Source organism: Bombina bombina, chromosome 7, assembly GCF_027579735.1.
Source record: "Bombina bombina isolate aBomBom1 chromosome 7, aBomBom1.pri, whole genome shotgun sequence".
NCBI lineage: Eukaryota > Metazoa > Chordata > Amphibia > Anura > Bombinatoridae > Bombina > Bombina bombina.
The window spans coordinates 425,977,236-426,001,418 of record NC_069505.1 but is presented as its reverse complement, the minus strand read 5'-3'; the positions used below and the strand labels follow the sequence as shown (position 1 = coordinate 426,001,418).

At 41.5% G+C, this 24,183-nt stretch overlaps 1 protein-coding gene across 1 annotated transcript in view; it reads left to right on the top strand.

The window, feature by feature from the left end:
* Positions 1 to 24,183, top strand: part of RANGAP1 (Ran GTPase activating protein 1) — a 126,302-nt gene that overhangs the window by 33,437 nt on the left and 68,682 nt on the right. The window contains exons 6-12 of the mRNA XM_053721293.1: positions 7,012 to 7,146; positions 7,269 to 7,427; positions 7,570 to 7,683; positions 8,557 to 8,656; positions 8,747 to 8,831; positions 10,189 to 10,381; positions 16,302 to 16,421. Of these exons, the coding sequence (XP_053577268.1) occupies positions 7,012 to 7,146; positions 7,269 to 7,427; positions 7,570 to 7,683; positions 8,557 to 8,656; positions 8,747 to 8,831; positions 10,189 to 10,381; positions 16,302 to 16,421 (906 nt within the window). The remainder of the gene's footprint in view (positions 1 to 7,011; positions 7,147 to 7,268; positions 7,428 to 7,569; positions 7,684 to 8,556; positions 8,657 to 8,746; positions 8,832 to 10,188; positions 10,382 to 16,301; positions 16,422 to 24,183) is intronic.

Below are 24,183 nucleotides of genomic sequence, written 5' to 3'. Positions count from 1 at the left end.
GATCTAGTGGACATGTCCTCTCTGCCGCCGTGGAAGCTTCCATTGAGGCAGGACCTTCTCATTCAGGGACCCTTCCAACACCCAAATCTAGTTTCTCTGCAACTGATTGCTTGGAGATTGAACGCTTGATTTTATTTAAGCGGGGGTTCTCTGATTCGGTCATTGATACTTTGATTCAGGCACGTAAGCCTGTTACTAGAAAGATATACCATAAGATATGGCGTAAATATCTTTATTGGTGCAAATCCAAGGGCTACTCATGGAGTAGAGTTAGGATTCCCAGGATTCTGTCTTTTCTCCAAGAAGGATTGGAGAAAGGGTTATCAGCAAGTTCCTTAAAGGGATCAAATCTCTGCTTTGTCAATTTTACTACACAAACGTTTGGCAGATGTTCCAGACGTTCAGTCTTTTTGTCAGGCTCTAACCAGAATCAAGCCTGTGTTTAGACCTATTGCTCCACCATGGAGTTTGAATTTAGTTCTTAATGTTCTTCAAGGGGTTCCGTTTGAACCCATGCATTCAATAGATATTAAGTTGTTATCTTGGAAGGTTTTATTTTTGATTGCCATTTCTTGCCTTATCTTCCATTCTGATAAGGTGGTTTTACGTACCAAACCTGGTTTCCTTCACAAGGTTGTTTCAAATAAGAATATTAATCAGGAAATTGTTGTTCCTTCGTTATGTCTTAATCCTTCTTCTAAGAAGGAGCGTCTGTTGATTAACTTGGACGTGGTCCGTGCCCTGAAGTTTTACTTGCAGACGACTAAGGATTTTCGTCAATCATCTTCATTATTTGTTGTTTTTTTTTTCTGGAAAGCGTAGGGGCCAGAAAGCTTCAGCTACCTCCTTTCTTTTTGGCTGAAGAGTATCATCCGTCTGGCATATGAGACTGCTGGACAGCAGCCTCCTGTAAGAATTACGGCTCATTCTACTAGGGCTATGGCTTCCTCATGGGCATTTAAAAACGATGCTTCTGTTGAACAGATTTGCAACGCTGCAACTTGGTCGTCTCTTCACACTTTTTCAAAATTTTACAAATTTGATACTTTTGCTTCTTCTGAGGCTGGTTTTGGGAGAAAGGTTCTTCAAGCAGTGGTGTCTTCCGTTTAGGTTCCTGTCTTGTCCCTCCCTTTCATCCGTGTCCTATAGCTTTGGTATTGTATCCCATAAGTAAGGATGAAATCCGTGGACTCGTCATATCTTGTAAAAGAAAAGGAAACGTTTGCTTACCTGACAAATTTATTTCTTTTACGATATGACGAGTCCACGGCCCACCCTGTCATTTCTAAGACGGGTATTTATTTTTGTTAAACTTCAGTCACCTCTGCACCTTTGGCTTTTCCTTTCTCTTCCTAACTTCGGTCGAATGACTGGAGTGGGAGGTAAGGGAGGAGCTATATATATACAGCTCTGCTGTGGTGCTCTTTGCCACTTCCTGCTGACCAGGAGGCATAATCCCATAAGTAAGGATGAAATCCGTGGACTCGTCATATCGTAAAAGAAATAAATTTATCAGGTAAGCATAAATTTCCTTTTCTATGGATGACATTCTGACATACCTACAACCTTTGAAGGAAAGTGCCAGTTTTGATTTAGCTTCTGTAATGTGTTGTTTCTCTTGGAGAGAATGACATTGTGAATGGATTAATTATATTAATTTACCAAAAAAATTAAACATTACAGCCATGAATATACAGCATCTTGCTATATAATTAAAAACTAAACTATATTTAAGATGTATAATGTATCTTAACTAGAAAGAGAGAACAAAATAATTGCATAATGTTACAGAATTGTATTTAAAGATAATTTGGGTCAATTTTTGTTGTTGATATTTTTAATTACTAATTTTAGCTTAATATTGGTTAAAATTGTAGCCGGGTGGTGCATATACAAAAAGTGCACTCTCACTTCAGACAAGTTCAACTTGGGGGGAGCATGAGGAGAATTCAATATCTAATAATTCCAGCAGACTCCGCACTGACTTGTTGTTGCACTTTATTCGTGACCTTTCCTCAGACCTGAGGAAGGGGAAATTTTATCACTGAAATATTAAAAAAATAAAAATATATTTATTTTTTAAGACACAATGAGTCCACGGATCATCTTAATTACTAACGGGATATTCACCTCCTGGTCAGCAGGAGGAGGCAAAGAGCACCACAGCAGAGCTGTTAAATAGCTCCTCCCTTCCCTCCCACCCCAGTCATTCTCTTTGTCTACGTTAGTGATAGGAAGAGGTAAAGTGAGGTGTTAGATTAGATTCTTCAATCAAGAGTTTATTATTTTTAAAGTAGTGCAAGATGTACTGCTTTGTCCAAGGGTGTAGCCATAGTCCATTTCAGTCTCTACAGTAGAGCTTTGGTGACTTTAGAGCAATGGGAACTTGTGGGACATAATTCTCACTGCGCCTCCCATATTTTCTTGCTGCCCTATATGCTTCAGTCTGAGGTAATCTTTAACTCTGCATTTTATTCTCCTCAGGTCGATGTGAGGGATAGGACCGCTCAAGCCTGAGAGCTGCCTTGCTGCCAGGCAGAAGTCGAGGCAAGTGCTACCTTACGTTTTCTGGGAGAAAGGACTCCGAACTTTAATAAGCACATTGGATACTTACAACATAATGGGCTCTTTGTGCCACCCACAAAGTATTGGACACCAACGCCGGAGCGGTTTTTTCATTTACCATCTACGGCCGCAAACAGTTCTGTTTCCCTATACGACTCTATCAAACTATTTGAGGACGGTAATCAGAAACACCAATACGGTAAACAGCATCAATAAAATTGGGAACAATTGTTTGCTATTTTAAACATCTTGCTCACGAGACTGACCTCAACTAGGAAACATAGATTTTTTGTTAGAAATTGTGGTCACGATATAAATTATATCTAACAACTAACTATATCTTTTAGTCTCTTATATAATATCAAGTCTTATATGTTTCTATTTTAGACTATAATTGACTGCATTATGTATTTTTAATCCCGCAATTGGTGCCGGCACCTTTTATCACATGTATTTGATTTTATTTGTAATTAAAATCTTTATTGCTATATTATACTTGGTGTACATTTATATATAGTCTCATATAGAGGATAATTTTATCTCCAATATAATTACACTTATTTTAATCCGGTTCTTTCATTATTTAGTGCTTTACATATCTTCTTTCAACACTATACAAATTTATTTGCTCTGAGTCTACAGAGCATTTTTACAACACCTGTACAAACTATTTCACATGATTAGCCTCTAAGCTGCATCAGCGCTACCCTTACTCTGTTTTTTCTGTTTCCACTTTTTGGGTTGGTTATAGGAGATATTCCAACCTTAGAGTTAGCTTATTAGAGTGAGAGTGTATAGTATCTTTAACACCATTTCTTTCTTTGGGAAAAACTATTTGGGCAGTAGTATATGCCAAGGCACTGGGGCCAAAGGGGTTAAACTGCACTTTAATGCCTTCATGTGTTCAAAGGACTTTGAGTTATAGGGATAAGATTTTTCAGAGCCAGTCTCTTCTAAGGCAGATGTTGTCCAGGAGTCCAATGTGGATGGTCAATTTATGCCGCAGCTTTCTCCCCAAGCATCCCAAATTTTACTGCCCTCTCAAGCAGTGCTTTGCGCTTCAGCTATAGTCCCTGCAGGGATTTCTTACAAGCCATAGCTTCTCTTATGTCTTCAACTATTTCGGATAACATAAGAGAAAAGCCAGGCATTCTGTAAGCAAGGTTTCAGACGCAATTGTTGCAGTTTCAGAAGTATCCTCCCAGCAGCACGAAGAGGAGGGTACTGCAGTAGTTTCTGAAGGAGAAATTTCAGATTCAGAGGGTTTATTACCTCTGACCGACTCGGAGGTGGTATCTTTCAGATTTAAACTTGATCACCTTCGTCTGTTACTCAGGGAGGTTTTGGATACCTTGGACAATAGTGACTCCACAGTGGTGGTTGTCCCTTAGAAGTCTAGTAAACTTGACAGATATTTTGAAGTTCCTTCCTATACAGATGTATTTCCAGTCCCTTAAAGAGCTACTGAAATCATTGCTAAGGAGTGGGAGAGACCAGGCATTCCTTTTTCTCCCCCTCCTATTTTTAAGAAAAAGTTTCCAGTAGCCGATTCTGTTAAGGAGGCTTGGCAAACTGTTCCTAAGGTAGAAGGAGCCGTCTCTACCTTTTCTAAAAGAACTACTATTCCCATAGAGGATAGTTGTGCTTTCAAAGACCCAATGGATAAGAAGTTAGAGGGGTTACTCAAGAAGATTTATGTACACCAGGGTCTGCAGTGGCAACCGAATGTGTGCATTGCCACCGTCACTAGTGCGGCGGCATATTGGTTTGATTCGCTGTCTCAGGACTGAGACTTCTTTGGATGAGATCCAAGATAGGATAAAAGCTCTTAAGCTAGCTAATGCCTTTATTTCGGACACTTCCCTTCAAGTTATCAAATTGGCAGCGAAAATATTGAGTTTCTCTATTTTAGCCCGCAGAGCTTTATGGTTAAAACCTTTGTCTGCGGATGTATCATCCAAGTCTAAACTTCTAGCTATTCCTTACAAGGGGAAGACTTTTTGTTCGGACCTGATCTGAAGGAGATTATTTCTGATATCACGGGAGGTAAGAGTCATCTTCTCCCGCAAGACAAGAGAAATAAACAAAAAGGAAGAAAAAGCTATTTTCGTTCCTTTCGAAATTTCAAAGGAAACTCTTCCTCTTCCTCCTCTAAGCAGGAACAGTCTAAACCTACATGGAGACCTACTCTGGATAATCTCTCCCAGGGAATATGCTTTCGCTGACCTTCTTGGGTGATTGTGAAAACAGATGCCAGCCTTCTAGGGTGGGGAGCAGTTTGGGGCTCTCTAAAGGCTCAGGGAATATGGACTCAGTTTGCTTTACCCATAAACTTTCTGGAACTAAGAGCGATCTACAGTGCTCTTCTGGCCTGGCCCCAGTTGGCCTCGGCACAGTTTATCAGGTTCCAGTCGGACAACATAACGTCAGTGGCCTACATCAATCTTCGGGGGAACGAGGAGTTCCTTGGCGATGACAGAGGTATCCAAAATAATTCAATGGGCGGAGGCCCATTCTTGCTTTCTGTCAGAGATCCACATCCCATGGGTGGACAACTGGGAGGCGGATTTCCTGAGCAGGCAGACCTTTCATCCTGGGGAGTGGAACTCCATCCGGAAGTGTTTTCCAGCCTGATTCTCAAGTGGGGTCAGCCGTAATTGGATCTCATGGCATCACTACAGAATGCCAAGCTCCCGAGATACGGGTCGAGATCCAGGGACCCCCAGGCGTAACTGACAGATGCTCTAGCACCGGCCTGGCCTCGCAGGATTTGGTATGCATACCTAGTGGAGATGACATCTCTACCACCTTGGAGACTTCCGTTGAGGAAAGACCTTCTGATTCAGGGACTCTTCCTTCACCCAAATCTAGTTTCTCTGAAGCTGATTGCTTGGAGATTGAACGCTTGATTTTATCCAAGCAGGGATTTTCTGATTCGGTTATAGAGACACTGATTCAGGCTCGTAAACCTGTAACTAGAAGGATTTATTATAAGATTTGGCGTAAATATCTCTATTGGTGTGAATCCAAGGGCTACTCCTTGGAGTAGAGTTAGGATTCCCAGGATTTTGTCTTTTCTCCAGGAGGGTTTGGATAAAGGTTTATCGATGAGTTCCCTAAAGGGTAAAATCTCAGCCTTATCTATTTTGTTACACAAACGTCTGGCGGATGTCCTGGATGTACAATCTTTTTGTCAGGCCTGTGTTCAAACCAGTTACTCCTCCATGGAGTCTTAATTTAGTTCTCAATGTTCTGCAAGGGGCTCTGTTTGAGCCTATGCATTCCTTGGATATTAAGCTGTTATCTTGGAAGGTTTTATTTCTTGTAGCTATTTCTTCTGCTCGGAGAGTGTCAGAACTCTCTGCATTACAGTATGAGCCTCCTTATATTATTTTCCATGAATATAAGGTAGTTTTACGTACTAAATTAGGATTTCTTCCTAAGGTTGTTTCTGATCGAAATATTAATCGGGACATTGTTGTGCCTTCCTTGTGTCCTAATCATTCTTCTAAGAAGGAAAGACTTTTGTACAATTTGGACGTGGTCCGTGCTTTAAAGTTTTACCTGCAGGCAACTAAGGACTTTCGTCAGTCTTCTTCTTTGTTTGTGGTTTTCTCAGGAAAACCCAAGGGACAGAAAGCTACGGCTACTTCTTTCTTTTTGGCTGAAGAGCATCATACGTTTTGCATATGAGACTGCTTTACAGCAGCCTCCTGAGAGGGTTATGGCTCATTCCACAAGGGCTGTTGCTTCCTCATGGGCATTCAAAAATGAAGCTTCTGTAGAACAGATTTGCAAGGTTGCAACTTGGTCCTCTCTTCACACTTTTTCAAAGTTTTACAAATTTGACACATTTGCCTCGGCTGAGGCGGTTTGTTTGGGAGAAAAGTTCTTCAAGCAGTGGTGCCTTCCGTTTAGGTTCCCTGTCTTGTCCCTCCCATATTATCTGTGTACTCTAGCTTGGGTATTGAATCCCATTAGTAATTAAGATGATCCGTGGACTCATTGTGTCTTAAAAAAGAAAAGAATATTTATGCTTACCTGATAAATGTATTTCTTTTTTGACACGATAAGTCCACGGCCCGCCCTGTTCTTAGAGACAGGTTGTGAGTTATTGTAAACTTCAGTCACCTTCTCACCTTGGCTTTTGCTTTCTCTTCCTAACTTCGGTCGAATGACTGGGGTGGGAAGGAAGGGAGGAGCTATATATACAGCTCTGCTGTGGTGATCTTTGCCTCCTCCTGCTGACCAGGAGGTGAATATCCCATCAGTAATTAAGATGATCTGTGGACTCATCGTGTCAAAAAAGAAATAAATTTATCAGGTAAGCATAAATTTTCTTATATATTTTTTTTTATTTTTATAAATTACATTTTATTTACGGATTTAACTGAATTCACACATGCACAAGCTCTCTATTTACCCTTCTCTTGTATTTTGTTTTAGATTCTGGCTGCAGCACTGCGTGACTGTCACAAAAAGTCAAGCGCTGCAGGGAGGCCCTTATCACTAAAGGTATTCATTGCAGGGAGAAATCGTCTTGAGAATGATGGGGCCACAGCATTAGCTGAGGCATTTCGGGTAAGTTTTAGTTATGCTGTGATCTGTTTGCTATAATACATGTATATTTCTCTTAACGGTTAAATTGGTCTCATACAGTACTTAAGAAGTGCAGCAGTCACAGTATTTTTCTCCATTTTCAGTTGATTGGCACCTTAGAGGAGGTGCACATGCCTCAGAATGGCATAAACCACGCTGGCATTACAGCCCTGGCAGAGGCTTTCAAGGCCAACCCACTGCTAAAGGTCATCAACCTAAATGATAACACATTTACTGACAAAGGTGGCATTGCTATGGCTGAGGTAACCCCCATGTCTCTCCTAAATACCCTCTAAGTACCCTTACATGTGATGCCAAAGACCTGTCTGTTGTTTGATTTTATCAGACATCTTTTTAATGCATATTCTGGGTCAGTTTAATCATGTCTCTTGTTCTCCACTGCAGACTCTGAAATCTTTAAGACAAGTGGAAGTGATCAATTTTGGAGACTGTTTGGTGCGTTCAAAAGGAGCCTCAGCCCTTGCTGAAGCTATGAAAGAGGGGCTACATAAATTAAAGGTAAGTTGCTGAGAACTGTGAGTCTGCGACACAGCATTTTTGCATTTTCTGGTATTGAATTATAACGGGAACTATTGCCAGTGTACGTCCTGATCTAGATTACGTTGATTTGATGTCACAGGTTTTGGCGCTTGCTACTTTTATTTTAATGTGTTTTAGAATCATAAATGTCTATCAAATTACTCTTCAAATCAAGCTCAGACTCAAATTTCAAAAGTAAAATATTCTAATAGGTTAGAGCATTTTATAATTGCTTAAAACTGTGTGTTTAACCCCCTACACAGAGCTTAAACGCATAGTCATCTCTAAAGGTGTAATGTTTAAAACTAAAATAAATAATTTATTACATAAGCAATCAAAGTGCATCACAAATAAGTCATTTAAAAAATCCTTTTGTTTGTGTTTTATGGTTTTGTTTTTTTTTTTGGTTTGTTTTTTTGCAAACACTTTATTATTGCATTCATACATGAACAGTCTTGTGATGGTATTTATTACAAGTGTCTTAATTCTTTTGTGATTTTTAGCGTTTTAGTAAGCCAAAAAAATACTTTTTATTAAAACATGGATAGAGCTTGCGCAAAAAACATTAAAAAAAAAATCACCTGGGCAAGGATATAAAAATCCTTTAAAATCTCCTAAATCACGGCATAAGCTGCTAGAATACTGTTTTCTGATAATATATTGCCTTAGAGGTCTGCAGCTCCTCAAGAATTTCAAATATCATTATGGTTGTCCACCATCTTGGTTACAAGCTTTAACTGTTCTGTGCAAATTCTTTTTTGTCAATTACTTTTTGATCATTTGGAAAGCTATTCAGTGTGAGATAACATACTCTTCCCCCATCCCTCTTTCATTTGCTATTTTCCTTATTAGGAACTGAACCTCTCTTTCTGTGAGATCAAGCGAGATGCTGCCCTATACTTGGTGGAGTCTCTGGAGGACAAGTCTGAGCTGGGAAAGCTAGACCTGAACGGTGTGTTAAAACTCCTCTCTGAGCCCACAGTCTGTTTACTAGTGTCTTATTTTGTTAAACCTAGGTGATTACACACATCTTTTGTTGCAGGGAATAGTCTCGGTGAAGAGGGTTGTGAGCATGTGCAGGAGATTCTAGATAATTTCAACATGGCTGGAGTCTTGGGCTCTCTGAGGTAAACAAATCCCCCCCCCCCACACACACACACACACACACATCTCTCATAATAAAGGGGCAAGAAACACCACATTTTTTCTTTCACAATCCAAAGCATGTAATTTCAAACAACTTTCAATTAAAGGGACAGTTTACACCAATTTACATAAAACTGCATGTAATAGACACTACTATAAAGAAGAAATTGCACAGAATCCAGTATAAACCTTTTAAAAACTTACTTAGAAGCTCCCAGTTTAGCACTGTTGATGAGGTTAGGCTGAGACACCCAGTGAAAGGGGCTGGGAAAACATGAAGTGCAGTCACTTCATCCCCCTTCCCTGCATTAGAAAAGACCCTTTACACAAACAATATCAGCACAAATCTGGGTCTACATCTAAAATTTTGGGCCTTGGTTAGGAGTCTGAAAAGCGGCACAATGTTATTAAAAAAATAAGCAAAACTATACACTATACATTGTTACAAAAACACTGCCAGATGGGCTATATGTATGGATCATCTACAAAACATTTATACAAAGAAAAATCTATTGTACAACGTCCCTTTTAATGTCTTTTTTTTTTTTCTCTTGGTATCCTTTTGAAAAGTATGGAAGTAAGCACAGTAGCGTGCACATTTCGTCAATATTATATGGCCGTAGTTTAGCAAGAATGCTATACATTTTCAAGCGCGCTAGATGGTAGCATTTGTGCACGCTACCTATCTAGATATCTCTTCAACTAAGAATACCATGGGAATGATGCAAATGTTATAATAGAAGTAAATTGTAAACTTTTTTTTTATTATTATTATTGTATGCTCTGTCTGTATCACAAAAGAATCATCATTTTGGGTTTCATTTCCTTGTAAGTTTTACAGTCATTGGCTATACAATCTGCCATTTGGCAAACTTTTACTAAACTAACAGACTGCAGAACACACACACAAAGAATAGTCTTAAAATAATTTAGTGACTACTTCCTTGTATTAGCTTTCATCATACTGGTGTGGGGTCATACATGTTGTGTGTCTTTGCTGTGCACTTTAAAGGTATTTTGCATTTCAGATCACTTTCTTCATGCAAAAAATGCTTTTATCTTTTAAAAGGGAATGCTGAATACCAGTCTCTCTTGGCATCTAAAGCTGTCAGTAATACTTTTATGCTCAAAACAATGCAATCGTCTGGATCTGTCATTAGGTTAATATGATACTTTGTAAACACAAGAAAAGAAAAAATAATCTTGACAAAGGTAGCGGGCAACAGCTGTAAAGTTCCATAAACCTAAAACCAGAAAATTAAGAAGTTTTCTGATAGTTTTACGTAGATATCATCTCAGGAGTCTAGCGATTTTATTGTGTTTTTTTTTTTTCTGCAGTGATGATGAAGGTGACGAGGAGGATGATGATGAAGATGACGACGAAGATGATGATGAAGACGACGATGAGGATGACGAGGAAGCAGAGGATGTTGAGGAGGAAGAAGAGGTGGAGGAGGAAGAGGAAGAAGCGGATGATGACGATGATGATGATGATAAAGAGGAAGAAACCAGCAAGAAAATCCTACATCAAGTGAGCCTCATATTTAAAAGGATATTTACAACACTCTATAAAATGTTTTCAAAGTGTATATAGTATGTTAATAACTGTATTTCTCTTGTAAGGTGTATCCAGTCCACGGATCATCCATTACTTGTGGGATATTCTCATTCCCAACAGGAAGTTGCAAGAGGACACCCACAGCAGAGCTGTCTATATAGCTCCTCCCCTAACTGCCATATCCAGTCATTCTCTTGCAACTCTCAACAAACATGGAGGTAGTAAGAGAGAAGTGGTGAAATGTAGCTGTTATTTTGCTTCAATCAAAAGTATTATTTTTAAATGGTACCGGAGTTGTACTATTTTGTTCCAGGCAGAAAAATAGAAGAATCTGCCTATGATTTCTATGATCTTAGCAGGTTGTAACTAAGATCCATTGCTGTTCTCACACATGACTGAAGAGAGAGATAACTTCAGTGGGGGAATGGCGTGCAGGTTATCCTGCTATGAGATATGTGCAGTTAATATTTTTCTAGAAGATGTGAATGCTAGAAAATGCTGCTGATGCCAAATTTATGTAAGGTAAGCCTGAATACAGTGATTTAATAGCGACTGGTATCATGTATATTTACAATATAATTTATATTTACAATATAAAACGTTTGCTGGCATGTTTAAACGTTTTTATAGTTTTTATATATACTTTGGTGATAAAACTTTATTGGTGCCTAGTTGTTTTTTTCCACATGGCTGGCTTAAATTTGGCTAGAAACAGTTTCCTGAGGCTTTCCACTGTGTTACTATGAGTGGGAGGGGCCTAATTTAGCGCAGTAACTTTTACAGACTGAGACATCCAGCTTCCTCCAGGAGTCCCCTGAATGCTATAGGACATCTCTAAAGGGCCCAAAGGCTTTCCAAAATAGTTTGTTGGGGAAGGTAGGCCCACAGCAAGGCTGTGGCAGTTTGGTGTGACTGTTAAAAAAAAGTCTATTGTTTTTTTGATCCGATTTTTGAACTAAGGGGTTAATCATCCATTTGCAAGTGGGTGCAATGCTCTGTTAGCTTATTATACACACACATTTCGTTTGATTTACTGCCTTTTTTCACTGTTTTTCAAATTCTGACAATTTGTTTCTCTTAAAGGCACAGTACCGTTTTTTATATTTGCTTGTTAACTTGATTTAAAGTGTTTTCCAAGCTTGCTGGTCTCATTGCTAGTCTGTACAAACATGTCTGACATAGAGGAAACTCCTTGTTCATTATGTTTAAAAGCCATTGTGGAAACCCCTCTTAGAATGTGTACCAAATGTACTGATTTCACTTTAAGCAATAAAGATCATATTCTGTCTTTAAAAAATTTATCACCAGAGGAATCTGACGATGGGGAAGTTATGCCGACTAACTCTCCCCACGTGTCAGATCCTTTGACTCCCGCTCAAGGGACTCCCGCTCAAATGGCGCCAAGTACATCTAGGGCGCCCATAGCGTTTACTTTACAAGACATGGCGGCAGTCATGGATAATACACTGTCAGCGGTATTAGCCAGACTACCTGAATTTAGAGGAAAGCGAGATAGCTCTGGAGTTAGACGAAATACAGAGCATACTGACACTTTAAGAGCTATGTATGATACTGCCTCACAATATGCAGAAGCTGAAGGAGAGCTTCTTTCTGTGGGTGATGTTTCTGACTCAGGGAAGATGATGCAACCTGATTCTGATATTTCTACATTTAAATTTAAGCTTGAACACCTCCGCGTGTTACTCGGGGAGGTTTTAGCTGCTCTGAATGACTGTGATACAATTGCAGTGCCAGAGAAATTGTGTAGACTGGATAAATACTATGCAGTGCCGGTGTGCACTGATGTTTTTTCAATACCTAAAAGGTTTACAGAAATTATTACTAAGGAATGGGATAGACCAGGTGTGCCGTTCTCTCCCCCTCCTATTTTTAGAAAAATGTTTCCAATAGACGTCACCACACGGGACTTATGGCAGACAGTTCCTAAGGTGGAGGGAGCAGTTTCTACTCTAGCAAAGCATACTACTATCCCTGTCGAGGACAGTTGTGCTTTCTTAAATCCAATGGATAAAAAGTTAGATTACTACCTTAAGAAAATGTTTATTCAACAAGGTTTTATCCTACAGCCCCTTGCATGCATTGCTCCTGTCACTGGTTTGAGTCTCTGGAAGAGGCTTTACAGGTAGCGACTCCATTGGATGACATACTTGACAAGCTTAGAGCACTTAAGCTAGCCAATTCTTTTGTTTCTGATGCCATTGTTCATTTTACTAAACTAACGGCTAAGAATTCTGGTTTGCTATCCAGGCGCGCAGAGCGCTATGGCTTAAATCATGGTCAGCTGACGTTACTTCAAAGTCTAAGCTGCTTAACATTCGCTTCAAGGGCCTGGTTTGAAGGAGATTATTGCTGATATCACTGGAGGAAAAGGTCATGCCCTTCCTCAGGATAGGTCCAAATCAAGGGCCAAACAGTCTAATTTTCGTGCCTTTCGAAACTTCAAGGCAAGTGCGGCATCAACTTCCTCTAATGCAAAACAAGAGGGAACTTTTGCTCAGTCCAAGACGGTCTGGAGACCTAACCAGACCTGGAACAAGGGTAAGCAGGCCAAAAAGCCTGCTGCTGCCTCTAAGACGGCATGAAGGAACGGCCCCCTATCCGGTAACGGATCTAGTAGGGGGCAGACTTGCGCTCTTCGCCCAGGCGTTGGCAAGAGATGTCCAGGATCCCTGGGCGTTGGAAATTTATATCCCAGGGATATCTTCTGGACTTCAAGGCTTCCCCCCCCCCCCCCCCCCAAAAGGGAGATTTCACCTTTCACAATTATCTGCAAACCAGATAAAGAGAGAGGCATTCTCACACAATGTACAAGACCTCCTAGTTATGGGAGTGATCCATCCAGTTCCAAAGGAGGAACAGGGTCAGGGATTTTATTAAAATCTGTTTGTAGTTCCCAAAAAAGAGGGAACCTTCAGACCAATTTTGGATCTAAAGATCTTAAACAAATTCCTCAAGATGGAGACTATTCGTACCATCCTACCTATGATCCAGGAGGGTAAATACATGACTACAGTGAATTTAAAGGATGCTTATCTTCACATTCCGATACACAAAGATCATCGGTTTCTCAGGTTTGCCTTCCTAGACAGGCATTACCAGTTTGTAGCTCTTCCCTTTGGGTTAGCTACAGCCCCAAGAATTTTTACGAAGGTTCTGGGGTCGCTTCTGGCGGTGCTAAGGCCACGGGGCATAGCAGTGGCCCCTGATTCAGGCGTCAAACTTCCAAATTGCCAAGTCTCATACGGACACAGTGTTGGCATTTCTGAGGTCGCATGGGTGGAAGGTGAACGAGGAAAAGTTCTCTATCCCCCCTCACAAGAGTTTCCTTCCTAGGGACTCTGATAGATTCTGTAGAAATGAAAATTTACCTGACGGAGTCCAGGTTATCAAAACTTCTAAATTCCTGCCGTGTTCTTTATTCCATTCCTCGCCCTTCGGTGGCTTAATGGTAGCGGCAATGGACATAGTGCGGTTTGCACGCCTACATCTCAGACCGCTGCAACTCTGCATGCTCAGTCAGTGGAATGGGGATTACACAGATTTGTCCCCTCTACTAAATCTGGATCAAGAGACCAGGGATTCTCTTCTCTGGTGGCTATCTCGGGTCCATCTGTCCAAAGGTATGACCTTTCGCAGGCCAGATTGGACAATTGTAACGACAGATGCCAGCCTTCTAGGTTGGGGTGCAGTCTGGAACTCCCTGAAGGCTCAGGGATCGTGGACTCAGGAGGAGTCACTCCATCCAATAAACATTCTGCAGCTAAGAGCGATATTCAATGCTCTTCAGACTTGGCCTCAGCTAGTGACAATGAGGTTCGTCAGATTTCAGTCGGACAACATCACGACTGTGGCTTACATCAACCATCAAGGGGGAACAAGGAGTTCCCTAGCGATGTTAGAAGTCTCAAAGATAAATCGCTGGGCAGAGATTTACTCTTGCCACCTATCAGCTATCCATATCCCAGGTGTAGAGAACTGGGAGGCGGATTTTCTAAGTCGACAGACTTTTCATCCGGGGGAGTGGGAACGCCAGCCGGAGGTGTTTGCACAATTGGTTCATCGTTGGGGCAAACCAGAACTGGATCTCATGGCGTCTCGCCAGAACGCCAAGCTTCCTTGTTACGGATAAAGGTCCAGGGACCCCAAGGCAACGCTGATAGATGCTCTAGCAGTGCCTTGGTCCTTCAACCTGGCTTATGTGTTTCCACCGTTTCCTCTGCTCCCTCGTCTGATTGCCAAGATCAAGCAGGAGAGAGCATCGGTGATCTTGATAGCGCCTGCGTGGCCACACAGGACTTGGTATGCAGATCTAGTGGACATGTCATCTTTTCCACCATGGACTCTGCCGCTGAGACAAGACCTTCTACTTCAAGGTCCTTTCAACCATCCAAATCTATATTTTCTCTGAGGCTGACTGCCTGGAGATTGAACGCTTGATTCTATCAAAGCGTGGTTTCTCCGAGTCAGTCATTGATACCTTAATTCAGGCACGAAAGCCTATCACTAGGAAAATCTATCATAAGATATGGCGTAAATATCTTTATTGGTGTGAATCCAAGGGCTACTCATGGAGTAAGGTCAGGATTCCCAGGATATTATCTTTTCTCCAAGAAGGATTGGAGAAAGGATTGTCAGCTAGTTTCTTAAAGGGACAGATTTCTGCGCTTTCTATTCTTTTGCACAAGCGTCTGGCGGATGTCCCAGACGTTCAGGCATTTTGTCAGGCTTTAGTTAGAATCAAGCCTTGGAGCTTAAATTTGGTTCTTAAAGTTCTTCAGGGGGTTCTGTTTGAACCTCTTCATTCCATAGATATTAAACTTTTATCTTGGAAAGTTCTTTTTTTGGTAGCTATTTCCTCGGCTTGTAGAGTTTCCGAGTTATCTGCCTTACAATGTGATTCTCCTTATCTGATCTTCCATGCAGATAAGGTAGTTCTGCGTACCTAACCTGGGTTTTTACCTAAGGTGGTATCTAATAAGAATATCAATCAAGAGATTGTTGTTCCGTCTTTGTGTCCTAATCCTTCTTCAAAGAAGGAACGTCTATTACACAATCTGGACGTGGTTTGTGCTTTAAAGTTTTACTTACAAGCTACTAAAGATTTTCGTCAAACATCTTCTTTGTTTGTTGTCTACTCTGGACAGAGGAGAGGTCAAAAGGCTTCGGCAACCTCTTTCTTTTTGGCTAAGAAGCATAATCCGCTTAGCTTATGAGACTGCTGGCCAGCAGCCTCCAGAAAGGATTACAGCTCATTCTACTAGGGCTGTGGCTTCCACATGGGCCTTTAAAAATTAGGCTTCTGTTGAACAGATTTGCAAGGCGGCGACTTGGTCTTCGCTTCATACTTTTTCAAAATTCTACAAATTTGATACTTTTGCTTCTTCGGAGGCTATTTTTGGGAGAAAGGTTTTACAGGCAGTGGTACCTTCCATTTAAGTACCTGCCTTGTCCCTCCCTTCATCCGTGTACTTTAGCTTTAGCTTTGGTATTGGTATCCCACAAGTAATGGATGATCCGTGGACTGGATACACCTTACAAGAGAAAACATAATTTATGCTTACCTGATAAATGTATTTCTCTTGTGGTGTATCCAGTCCACGGCCCGCCCTGTCATTTTAAGGCAGGTATTTTTTAATTTTAAACTACAGTCACCACTGCACCCTATGGTTTCTCCTTTCTCTGTTTGTTTTCGGTCGAATGACTGGATATGGCAGTTAGGGGAGGAGCTATATAGACAGCTCTGCTGTGGGTGTCCTCTTGCAACTTCCTGTTGGGAATGAGAATATCCCACAAGTAATGGATGATCCGTGGACTGGATACACCACAAGAGGCATAAATTATGTTTTTTATATTTTTTTTGCTTAAATTGTAGCCAACCACACCCATTTCAAGTGCACAGCCCCCTATTGATGCATCATCTTTCCTGAGCTTCCCTTCACCTGATAAGCTCCTAAAAATGGGTCCCAAACGTGCCACACTCATAGCACAGCAAGTAAGTGAATTTCATGTTTCCCTGAACCGGGGTCACTCTGACGCTTGTGTGTAAATTTGACAGCTTAGACAATTTAGTCCATGACTGTGCTGCATGGTAGCATTTATATAAAAGTCAAGGCTACATATAACTATCCATTGTATTTATGTGCTTAAAAATACAATAAAAGCATATTAATATTTTACATAAGCTAGCAATTATGCAAAACAAAAATATTAGTTTCACAACAGAATCTAAAACAAGGATACTAGCTCATGCTGAAGACTCTGTGTGTGTGTGTGTGTAATAAATATATCATTTGTATTGTTTTTTTCCTGTGCTGCCACGCACTACTTGCTAATTTAAGTTTAAAGGGACATTATACACTCATTTTTTCTTTGCATAAATGTTTTGTAGATCTATTTATATAGCCCATAAAGTTTTTTTTTTAAAATAAATGTATAGTTTTGCTTATTTTTAAATAACCTTCCTCTGATTTTCAGACTCCTAACCAAGCCCCAAAGTTTTATGTGAATACAGTCAGCTATCTTCTCCAGCTTGCTCCTGTTTGTGTAAAGGGTCTTTTCATATGCAAAAGAAGGGGGAGGGGGGAGTGTCTTATTTGCCACTTGCAGTGGGCTTTCCAGCTACCTTTCGTCAGAGCTAAACTGAGAGCTTCTAAGTAAGTTTTTAAACAGTTTTATACTGGATTTCTCTTGCAAGGTGTATCCAGTCCACGGATTCATCCTTACTTGTGGGATATTCTCATTCCCTACAGGAAGTGGCAAAGAGAGCACACAGCAGAGCTGTCCATATAGCTCCCCCTCTGGCTCCGCCCCCCCAGTCATTCTCTTTGCCGCTCTAACAAGTAGCATCTCCACGGGAGGGTAAAGTGAATGTGGTGTTAGATTTTTTTTTTTATCTTCAATCAAAAGTTTATTTTTAAATAGTACCGGTTTGTGCTATTTACTCTCTGGCAGAAATATGATGAAGAATTCTGCTGAGAGGAAAATGATTTTAGCATGTTGTAACTAAAATCCATTGCTGTTCCCACACAGGACTGAGGAGTACCAGAAAACTTCAGTTGGGGGGAACAGTTTGCAGGCTTAACTGCTTTGAGGTATGTTTCAGTCATCTTTTTTCTAGTCAAGACAAGATAATGCTAGAAGACTGACAAGATTCCCCATGTGGGAAGGGTAAGCCATGTTCTGAGACTTAGTATAGAACTAGAGGCTTATTTAAGAGGGCTCAGTAGACTGGTTATCACTTTTGCAGGGCAATCAATTATTTTATTTAGCAAAATACTCTTTATTGACACTTTTTAAGCACTTTTGGTGTGTTTATTTGGGGTTTTATTCCACATGGCATTATTTTTAGTCACCTAAATTGGGTTCTGAAGGCCCCACAGCTGTGGAGTGGGAGGGGCCTAATTTCGCGCCTCAGTTGCGCAGTTTATTCTGACAGATTTCCTTGCATGCTGCTTCACATGGGTCCAGAGATTGCTTGAGGACTTCAGGAGGCTTGATTTTCTCAAATCCAATCCTTAAGGGAAGGTAGGGCCACAGCAGACTGCTGTGGCAAGGTGCTGTAGTTTATTAACCGGTTGTTTGCTTTAGGCGGCTCCGGTTTGGGCATTAAAGGGTTAATCGGGCTGAAACTTGCTGTGCAATCATATCGAAGCATTAGGCACATACTGTAAAAATTTCAAGAGATTTGGTTCATTTTTCACCGTTTTGTAAAATTCTGTGCGCTTTTATTTCTTAAAGGCCCAGTACCATTTATTGCAAATTGTATTTTTTACTTGATAAAGTGTTTTTCCAAGCCTGCTTGTGTATAATACTAATCTGTTAAACATGTCTGACACTAAGGAAAATCCTTGCTCTATGTGTTCAGAAGCCATGGTGGAACCCCCACTCAAAATGTGTCCCAAGTGCACTAATGTGTCTATACACTTTAAAGATCATATTGTGTCACTTAAAAATATAGCCCTAGATGATTCTTTGACTGAAGGTAATGAGGATAGTCCGCCTTCCTCTCCCCATGTGTCATCACCAGTTACGCCTGCTCAAGCGATACCGAGTACCTCATGTACGTCATGGATAATTCCCTTGCGGCCTTTCTATCCAAACTGCCAGTTTTCCCTAAAAAGCGCGATAGCTCTGTTTTGAGAACAGATGAGGAGCAGTCGGAAGCTTTGGGAGGTTTATCTGATGTACCCTCACAACACTCTGAAGTAGGGGCGAGGGATGTAATGTCTGAGGGAGAAATTTCTGACTCAGGAAAAGTTTCTCAGCGGGCAGAATCAGATTCACTAGCATTTAAATTTAAATTGGAACACCTCCGCGTACTGCTTAGGGAGGTCTTATCAACTCTGGATGATTGTGACCCTATGGTGGTCCCAGAGAAATTGTGTAAAATGGACAAATATCTAGAAGTCCCTGTATACACTGATGCGTTTCCGATCCTTAAGAGGGTGGCGGATATTGTTTCTAGGGAGTGGGAAAGACCAGGTGTACCTTTTGTTCCCCCCCCCCCCTATCTTTAAGAAAATGTTCCCAATAACTGATCCCAGGCGGGACGCGTGGCAGACGGTCCCTAAGGTAGAGGGGGCAGTTTCAACACTAGCCAAGCGCACAACCATACCAATTGAAGACAGTTGTGCTTTCAAAGATCCTATGGATAAAAAATTAGGTTTACTAAAGAAAATATTTGTTCAACAAGGTTTCCTTCTCCAACCTATTGCCTGCATTATTCCTGTAACTACTGCAGCGGCTTTTTGGTTTGAGGCGCTGGAGGAGTCGCTCCAGAGGGAGACTTCATATGACGAAGTCATGGATAGAATTAATGCTCTAAAACTGGCTAATTCTTTTATCACAGATGCCGCTTTGCAATTAGCTAAGTTAGCGGCGAAAAATTCTGGTTTTGCCATCATGGCGCGCAGAACGCTTTGGCTCAAATCATGGTCGGCTGACGTGTCGTCCAAAACAAAATTACTGAATATTCCTTTCAAGGGAAAGACCCTTTTCGGGCCCGAGTTGAAAGAGATTATTTCGGATATCACTGGGGGAAAGGGCCATGCCCTCCCACAAGATAGGCCTTTTAAGGCTAAAAACAAGGCTAATTTTCGTTCCTTTCGCAACTTCAGGAGCGGTCCTGCTTCAACCTCTGCAACCGCAAAGCAAGAGGGTAACGCTTCACAGCCCAAGGCAACCTGGAAACCTTTGCAGGGCTGGAACAAGGGTAAACAGGCCAAAAAGCCTGCGACTGCTACTAAGACAGCATGAAGGGGTAGCCCCCGATCTGGGACCGGATCTGGTAGGGGGCAGACTCTCTCTCTTTGCTCAGGCTTGGGCAAGAGATGTTCCTGATCACTGGGCATTAGAGATCGTTGCTCAGGGATATCTTCTAGAATTCAAGGACTCTCCTCCAAGTGGAAAGTTCCACATTTCTCGTCTGTCTACAGACCAGACAAAGAAAGAGGCGTTCTTACGCTGTGTAGAAGATCTACTCCAGATGGGAGTGATATATCCAGTTCCAATTACAGAACAAGGACTGGGTTTTTACTCAAACCTGTTTGTGGTTCCCAAAAAGGAAGGAACTTTCAGGCCAATCCTGGATCTAAAAATTCTAAACAAATTCCTCAGAGTTCCATCATTCAAAATGGAGACCATTCGGACAATCTTACCGATGATGCAGGAAGGTCAATATATGACTACCGTGGATCTAAAGGATGCGTACCTTCATATTCCTATCCACAAAGATCACCATCAGTTCCTAAGGTTCGCTTTTCTGGACAAGCATTACCAGTTCGTGGCCCTTCCCTTCGGGTTGGCCACCGCTCCCAGAATTTTCACAAAAGTGCTAGGGTCCCTTCTAGCGGTACTAAGACCACGGGGCATTGCAGTAGCACCTTATCTGGACGACATCTTAATACAGGCGTCGTCTTTTCCCAGAGCCAAGGCTCATACGAATATTGTTCTGGCCTTTCTAAGGTCTCACGGGTGGAAGGTGAACACCGAAAAAAGTTCTCTGTCCCCGCTCACAAGGGTTCCCTTCCTGGGAACATTAATAGACTTGGTAGAAATGAAGATATTTCTGACGGAGGTCAGAAGGTTAAAGCTTTTAAGTACTTGCCGAGCTCTTCATATCATTCCTCGGCCATCTGTAGCACAGTGCATGGAGGTAATCTGATTAATGGTAGCAGCAATGGCTCGAATTCATCTCAGGCCACTGCAATTGTGCATGCTCAAACAGTGGAATGGGGATTATGCAGATTTGTCTCCTCAAATCCAACTGGACCAGAAAACCAGAGATTCTCTTCTCTGGTGGTTGTCTCAGGATCACCTGTCTAAGGGAATGTGCTTCCGCAGACCGGAGTGGATCATTGTAACGACCGACGCCAGTCTGTTAGGCTGGGGCGCGGTCTGGGGCTCCCTGAAAGCTCAGGGCCTATGGTCTCGGGAAGAGTCTCTTCTCCCGATAAACATTTTGGAACTGAGAGCGATATTCAACACGCTCCAGGCATGGCCTCAGCTAGCGGCGGCCAAATTCATCAGATTTCAGTCGGACAACATCACGACTGTAGCATACATCAATCATCAGGGAGGAACAAAGAGTTCCTTAGCGATGAAGGAAGTAACCAAGATAAACAGGTGGGCGGAGGATCACTCTTGCCATCTATCTGCAATTCACATCCCAGGAGTAGACATCTGGGAAGCGGATTTCCTAAGTAGTCAGACTTTTCACCCGGGGGAGTGGGAACTCCACCCGGAGGTTTTTGCTCAGCTGACCCAGCTATGGGGCATTCCAGAGTTGGATCTGATGGCGTCCCGTCAGAACACCAAACTTCCTCTTTACGGATCCAGGTCCAGGGACCCCAAGGCGGCATTGATAGATGCTCTAGTAGCGCCTTGGTCCTTCAATCTGGCTTATGTCTTTCCACCGTTTCCCCTTCTCCCTCGGCTGGTAGCCAGAATCAAACAGGAGAAGGCCTCGGTAATTCTGATAGCGCCTGCGTGGCCACGCAGGACTTGGTATGCAGACCTAGTGGACACTGCCAATGAGGCAGGATCTTCTAATACAGGGTCCATTCAATCATCCAAATCTAGTTTCTCTGCAGCTGACTGCTTAGAGATTTAACGCTTAATTCTATCCAAGCGTGGGTTCTCTGAATCAGTCATAGATACTCTGATCCAAGCTAGAAAGCCTGTCACCAGGAAAATTTACCATAAGATATTGCGGAAATATCTTTGTTGGTGTGAATCCGAGGGTTACTCGTGGAGTAAGATTAGGATTCCAAGGATATTGTCTTTTCTCCAAGAAGGATTGGAGAAAGGTTTGTCAGCTAGGTCCTTAAAGGGACAGATATCCGCTCTGTCTATCCTTTTACACAGCGTCTGGCAGAAGTACCAGATGTTCAAGCGTTTGCAGAGGCTTTAGTCAGAATCAAGCCTGTCTATAAACCTGTGGCTCCTCCATGGAGTCTAAATTTAGTTCTTTCAGTTCTTCAAGGGGTTCCGTTTGAACCTTTACATTCCATAGATATTAAGTTATTATCTTGGAAAGTTTTGTTTTTGGTAGCTATATCTTCTGCTCGAAGAGTTTCAGAATTGTCTGCTTTGCAGTGTAATTCACCCTATATCTGGTGTTCCATGCAGATAAGGTAGTTTTGCGTACCAAACCTGGTTTTCTTCCTAAAGTTGTTTCTAATAAGAACATTAACCAGGAAACCATTGTTCCTTCCCTGTGTCCTAATCCAGCTTCTAAGAAGGAACGGCTTTTACACAATCTTGATGTGGTTCGTGCTTTGAAATTCTATTTACAAGCAACTAAGGATTTCAGACAAACATCATCTTTGTTTGTTGTCTATTCCGGTAAGAGGAGAGGTCAGAAAGCGACTGCCACCTCTCTCTTTCCTTCTGGTTGAAAAGCATCATCCGATTGGCTTATGAGACGGCTGGGCAGCAGCCTCGTGAACGAATTACAGCTCATTCCACCAGAGCTGTGGCTTCCACTTGGGCTTTCAAGAATGAGGCTTCTGTTTAACAGATTTGTAAGGCAGCGACTTGGTCTTCACTGCATACTTTTGCCAAATTTTACAAATTCGATACTTTTTGCTTTTTCGGAGGCTATTTTTGGGAGAGAGGTTTTGCAAGCAGTGGTGCCTTCCGTTTAGGTTACCTGTCTTGTTCCCTCCCTTCATCCGTGTCCTAAAGCTTTGGTATTGGTATCCCACAAGTAAGGATGAATCTGTGGACTGGATACACCTTGCAAGAGAAAACAGAATTTATGCTTACCTGATGAATTACTTTCTCTTGCGGTGTATCCAGTCCACGGCCCGCCCTGGCAATTAAGTCAGGTTAAAATTTCTTGTTTAAACTACAGTCACTACTGCAGCCTATGGTTTCTCCTTTTCTTTCATGTAATTAGCAAGAGTCCATGAGCTAGTGACGTATGGGATATACATTCCTACCAGGAGGGGCAAAGTTTCCCAAACCTTAAAATGCCTATAAATACACCCCTCACCACACCCACAAATCAGTTTTTACAAACTTTGCCTCCTATGGAGGTGGTGAAGTAAGTTTGTGCTAGATTCTACGTTGATATGCGCTCCGCAGCAGGTTGGAGCCCGGTTTTCCTCTCAGCGTGCAGTGAATGTCAGAGGGATGTGAGGAGAGTATTGCCTATTTGAATGCAATGATCTCCTTCTACGGGGTCTATTTCATAGGTTCTCTGTTATTGGTCGTAGAGATTCATCTCTTACCTCCCTTTTCAGATCGACGATATACTCTTATATATACCATTACCTCTGCTGATTTTCGTTTCAGTACTGGTTTGGCTTTCTACAAACATGTAGATGAGTGTCCTGGGGTAAGTAAATCTTATTTTCTGTGACACTCTAAGCTATGGTTGGGCACTTTTTTTACAAAGTTCTAAATATATGTATTCAAACATTTATTTGCCTTGACTCAGGATGTTTTCTTACCTTAAAAAATTTGACTTTTTTCCTGTGGGCTGTTAGGCTCGCGGGGGCTGAAAATGCTTCATTTTATTACGTCATTTGGCGCGGACTTTTTTGGCGCAAAAAATCTTTTCTGTTTCCGGCGTCATACGTGTCGCCGGAAGTTGCGTCATTTTTTTGACGTTCTTTTGCGCCAAAAATGTCGGCGTTCCGGATGTGGCGTCATTTTTGGCGCCAAAAGCATTTAGCCGCCAAATAATGTGGGCGTCTTATTTTGGCGCTAAAAAAATATGGGCGTCGCTTTTGTCTCCACATTATTTAAGTCTCATTTTTCATTGCTTCTGGTTGCTAGAAACTTGTTCCTTGGCATTTTTTTCCCATTCCTGAAACTGACATTTAAGGAATTTGATCAATTTTGCTTTATATGTTGTTTTTTCTCTTACATATTGCAAGATGTCTCACGTTGCATCTGAGTCAGAAGATACTTCAGGAAAATCGCTGTCTGGTGCTGGAACTACCAAAGCTAAGTGTATCTGCTGTAAACTTTTGGTAGCTGTTCCTCCAGCTGTTGTTTGTACTAATTGTCATGACAAACTTGTTAATGCAGATAATATTTCCTTTAGTAATGTACCATTACCTGTTGCAGTTCCATCAACATCTAATGTTCAGAGTGTTCCTGATAACATAAGAGATTTTGTTTCTGAATCCATCAAGAAGGCTATGTCTGTTATTCCTCCTTCTAGTAAACATAAAAAATATTTTAAAACTTCTCTTTATACAGATGAATTTTTAAATGAACATCATCATTCTGATTCTAATGAC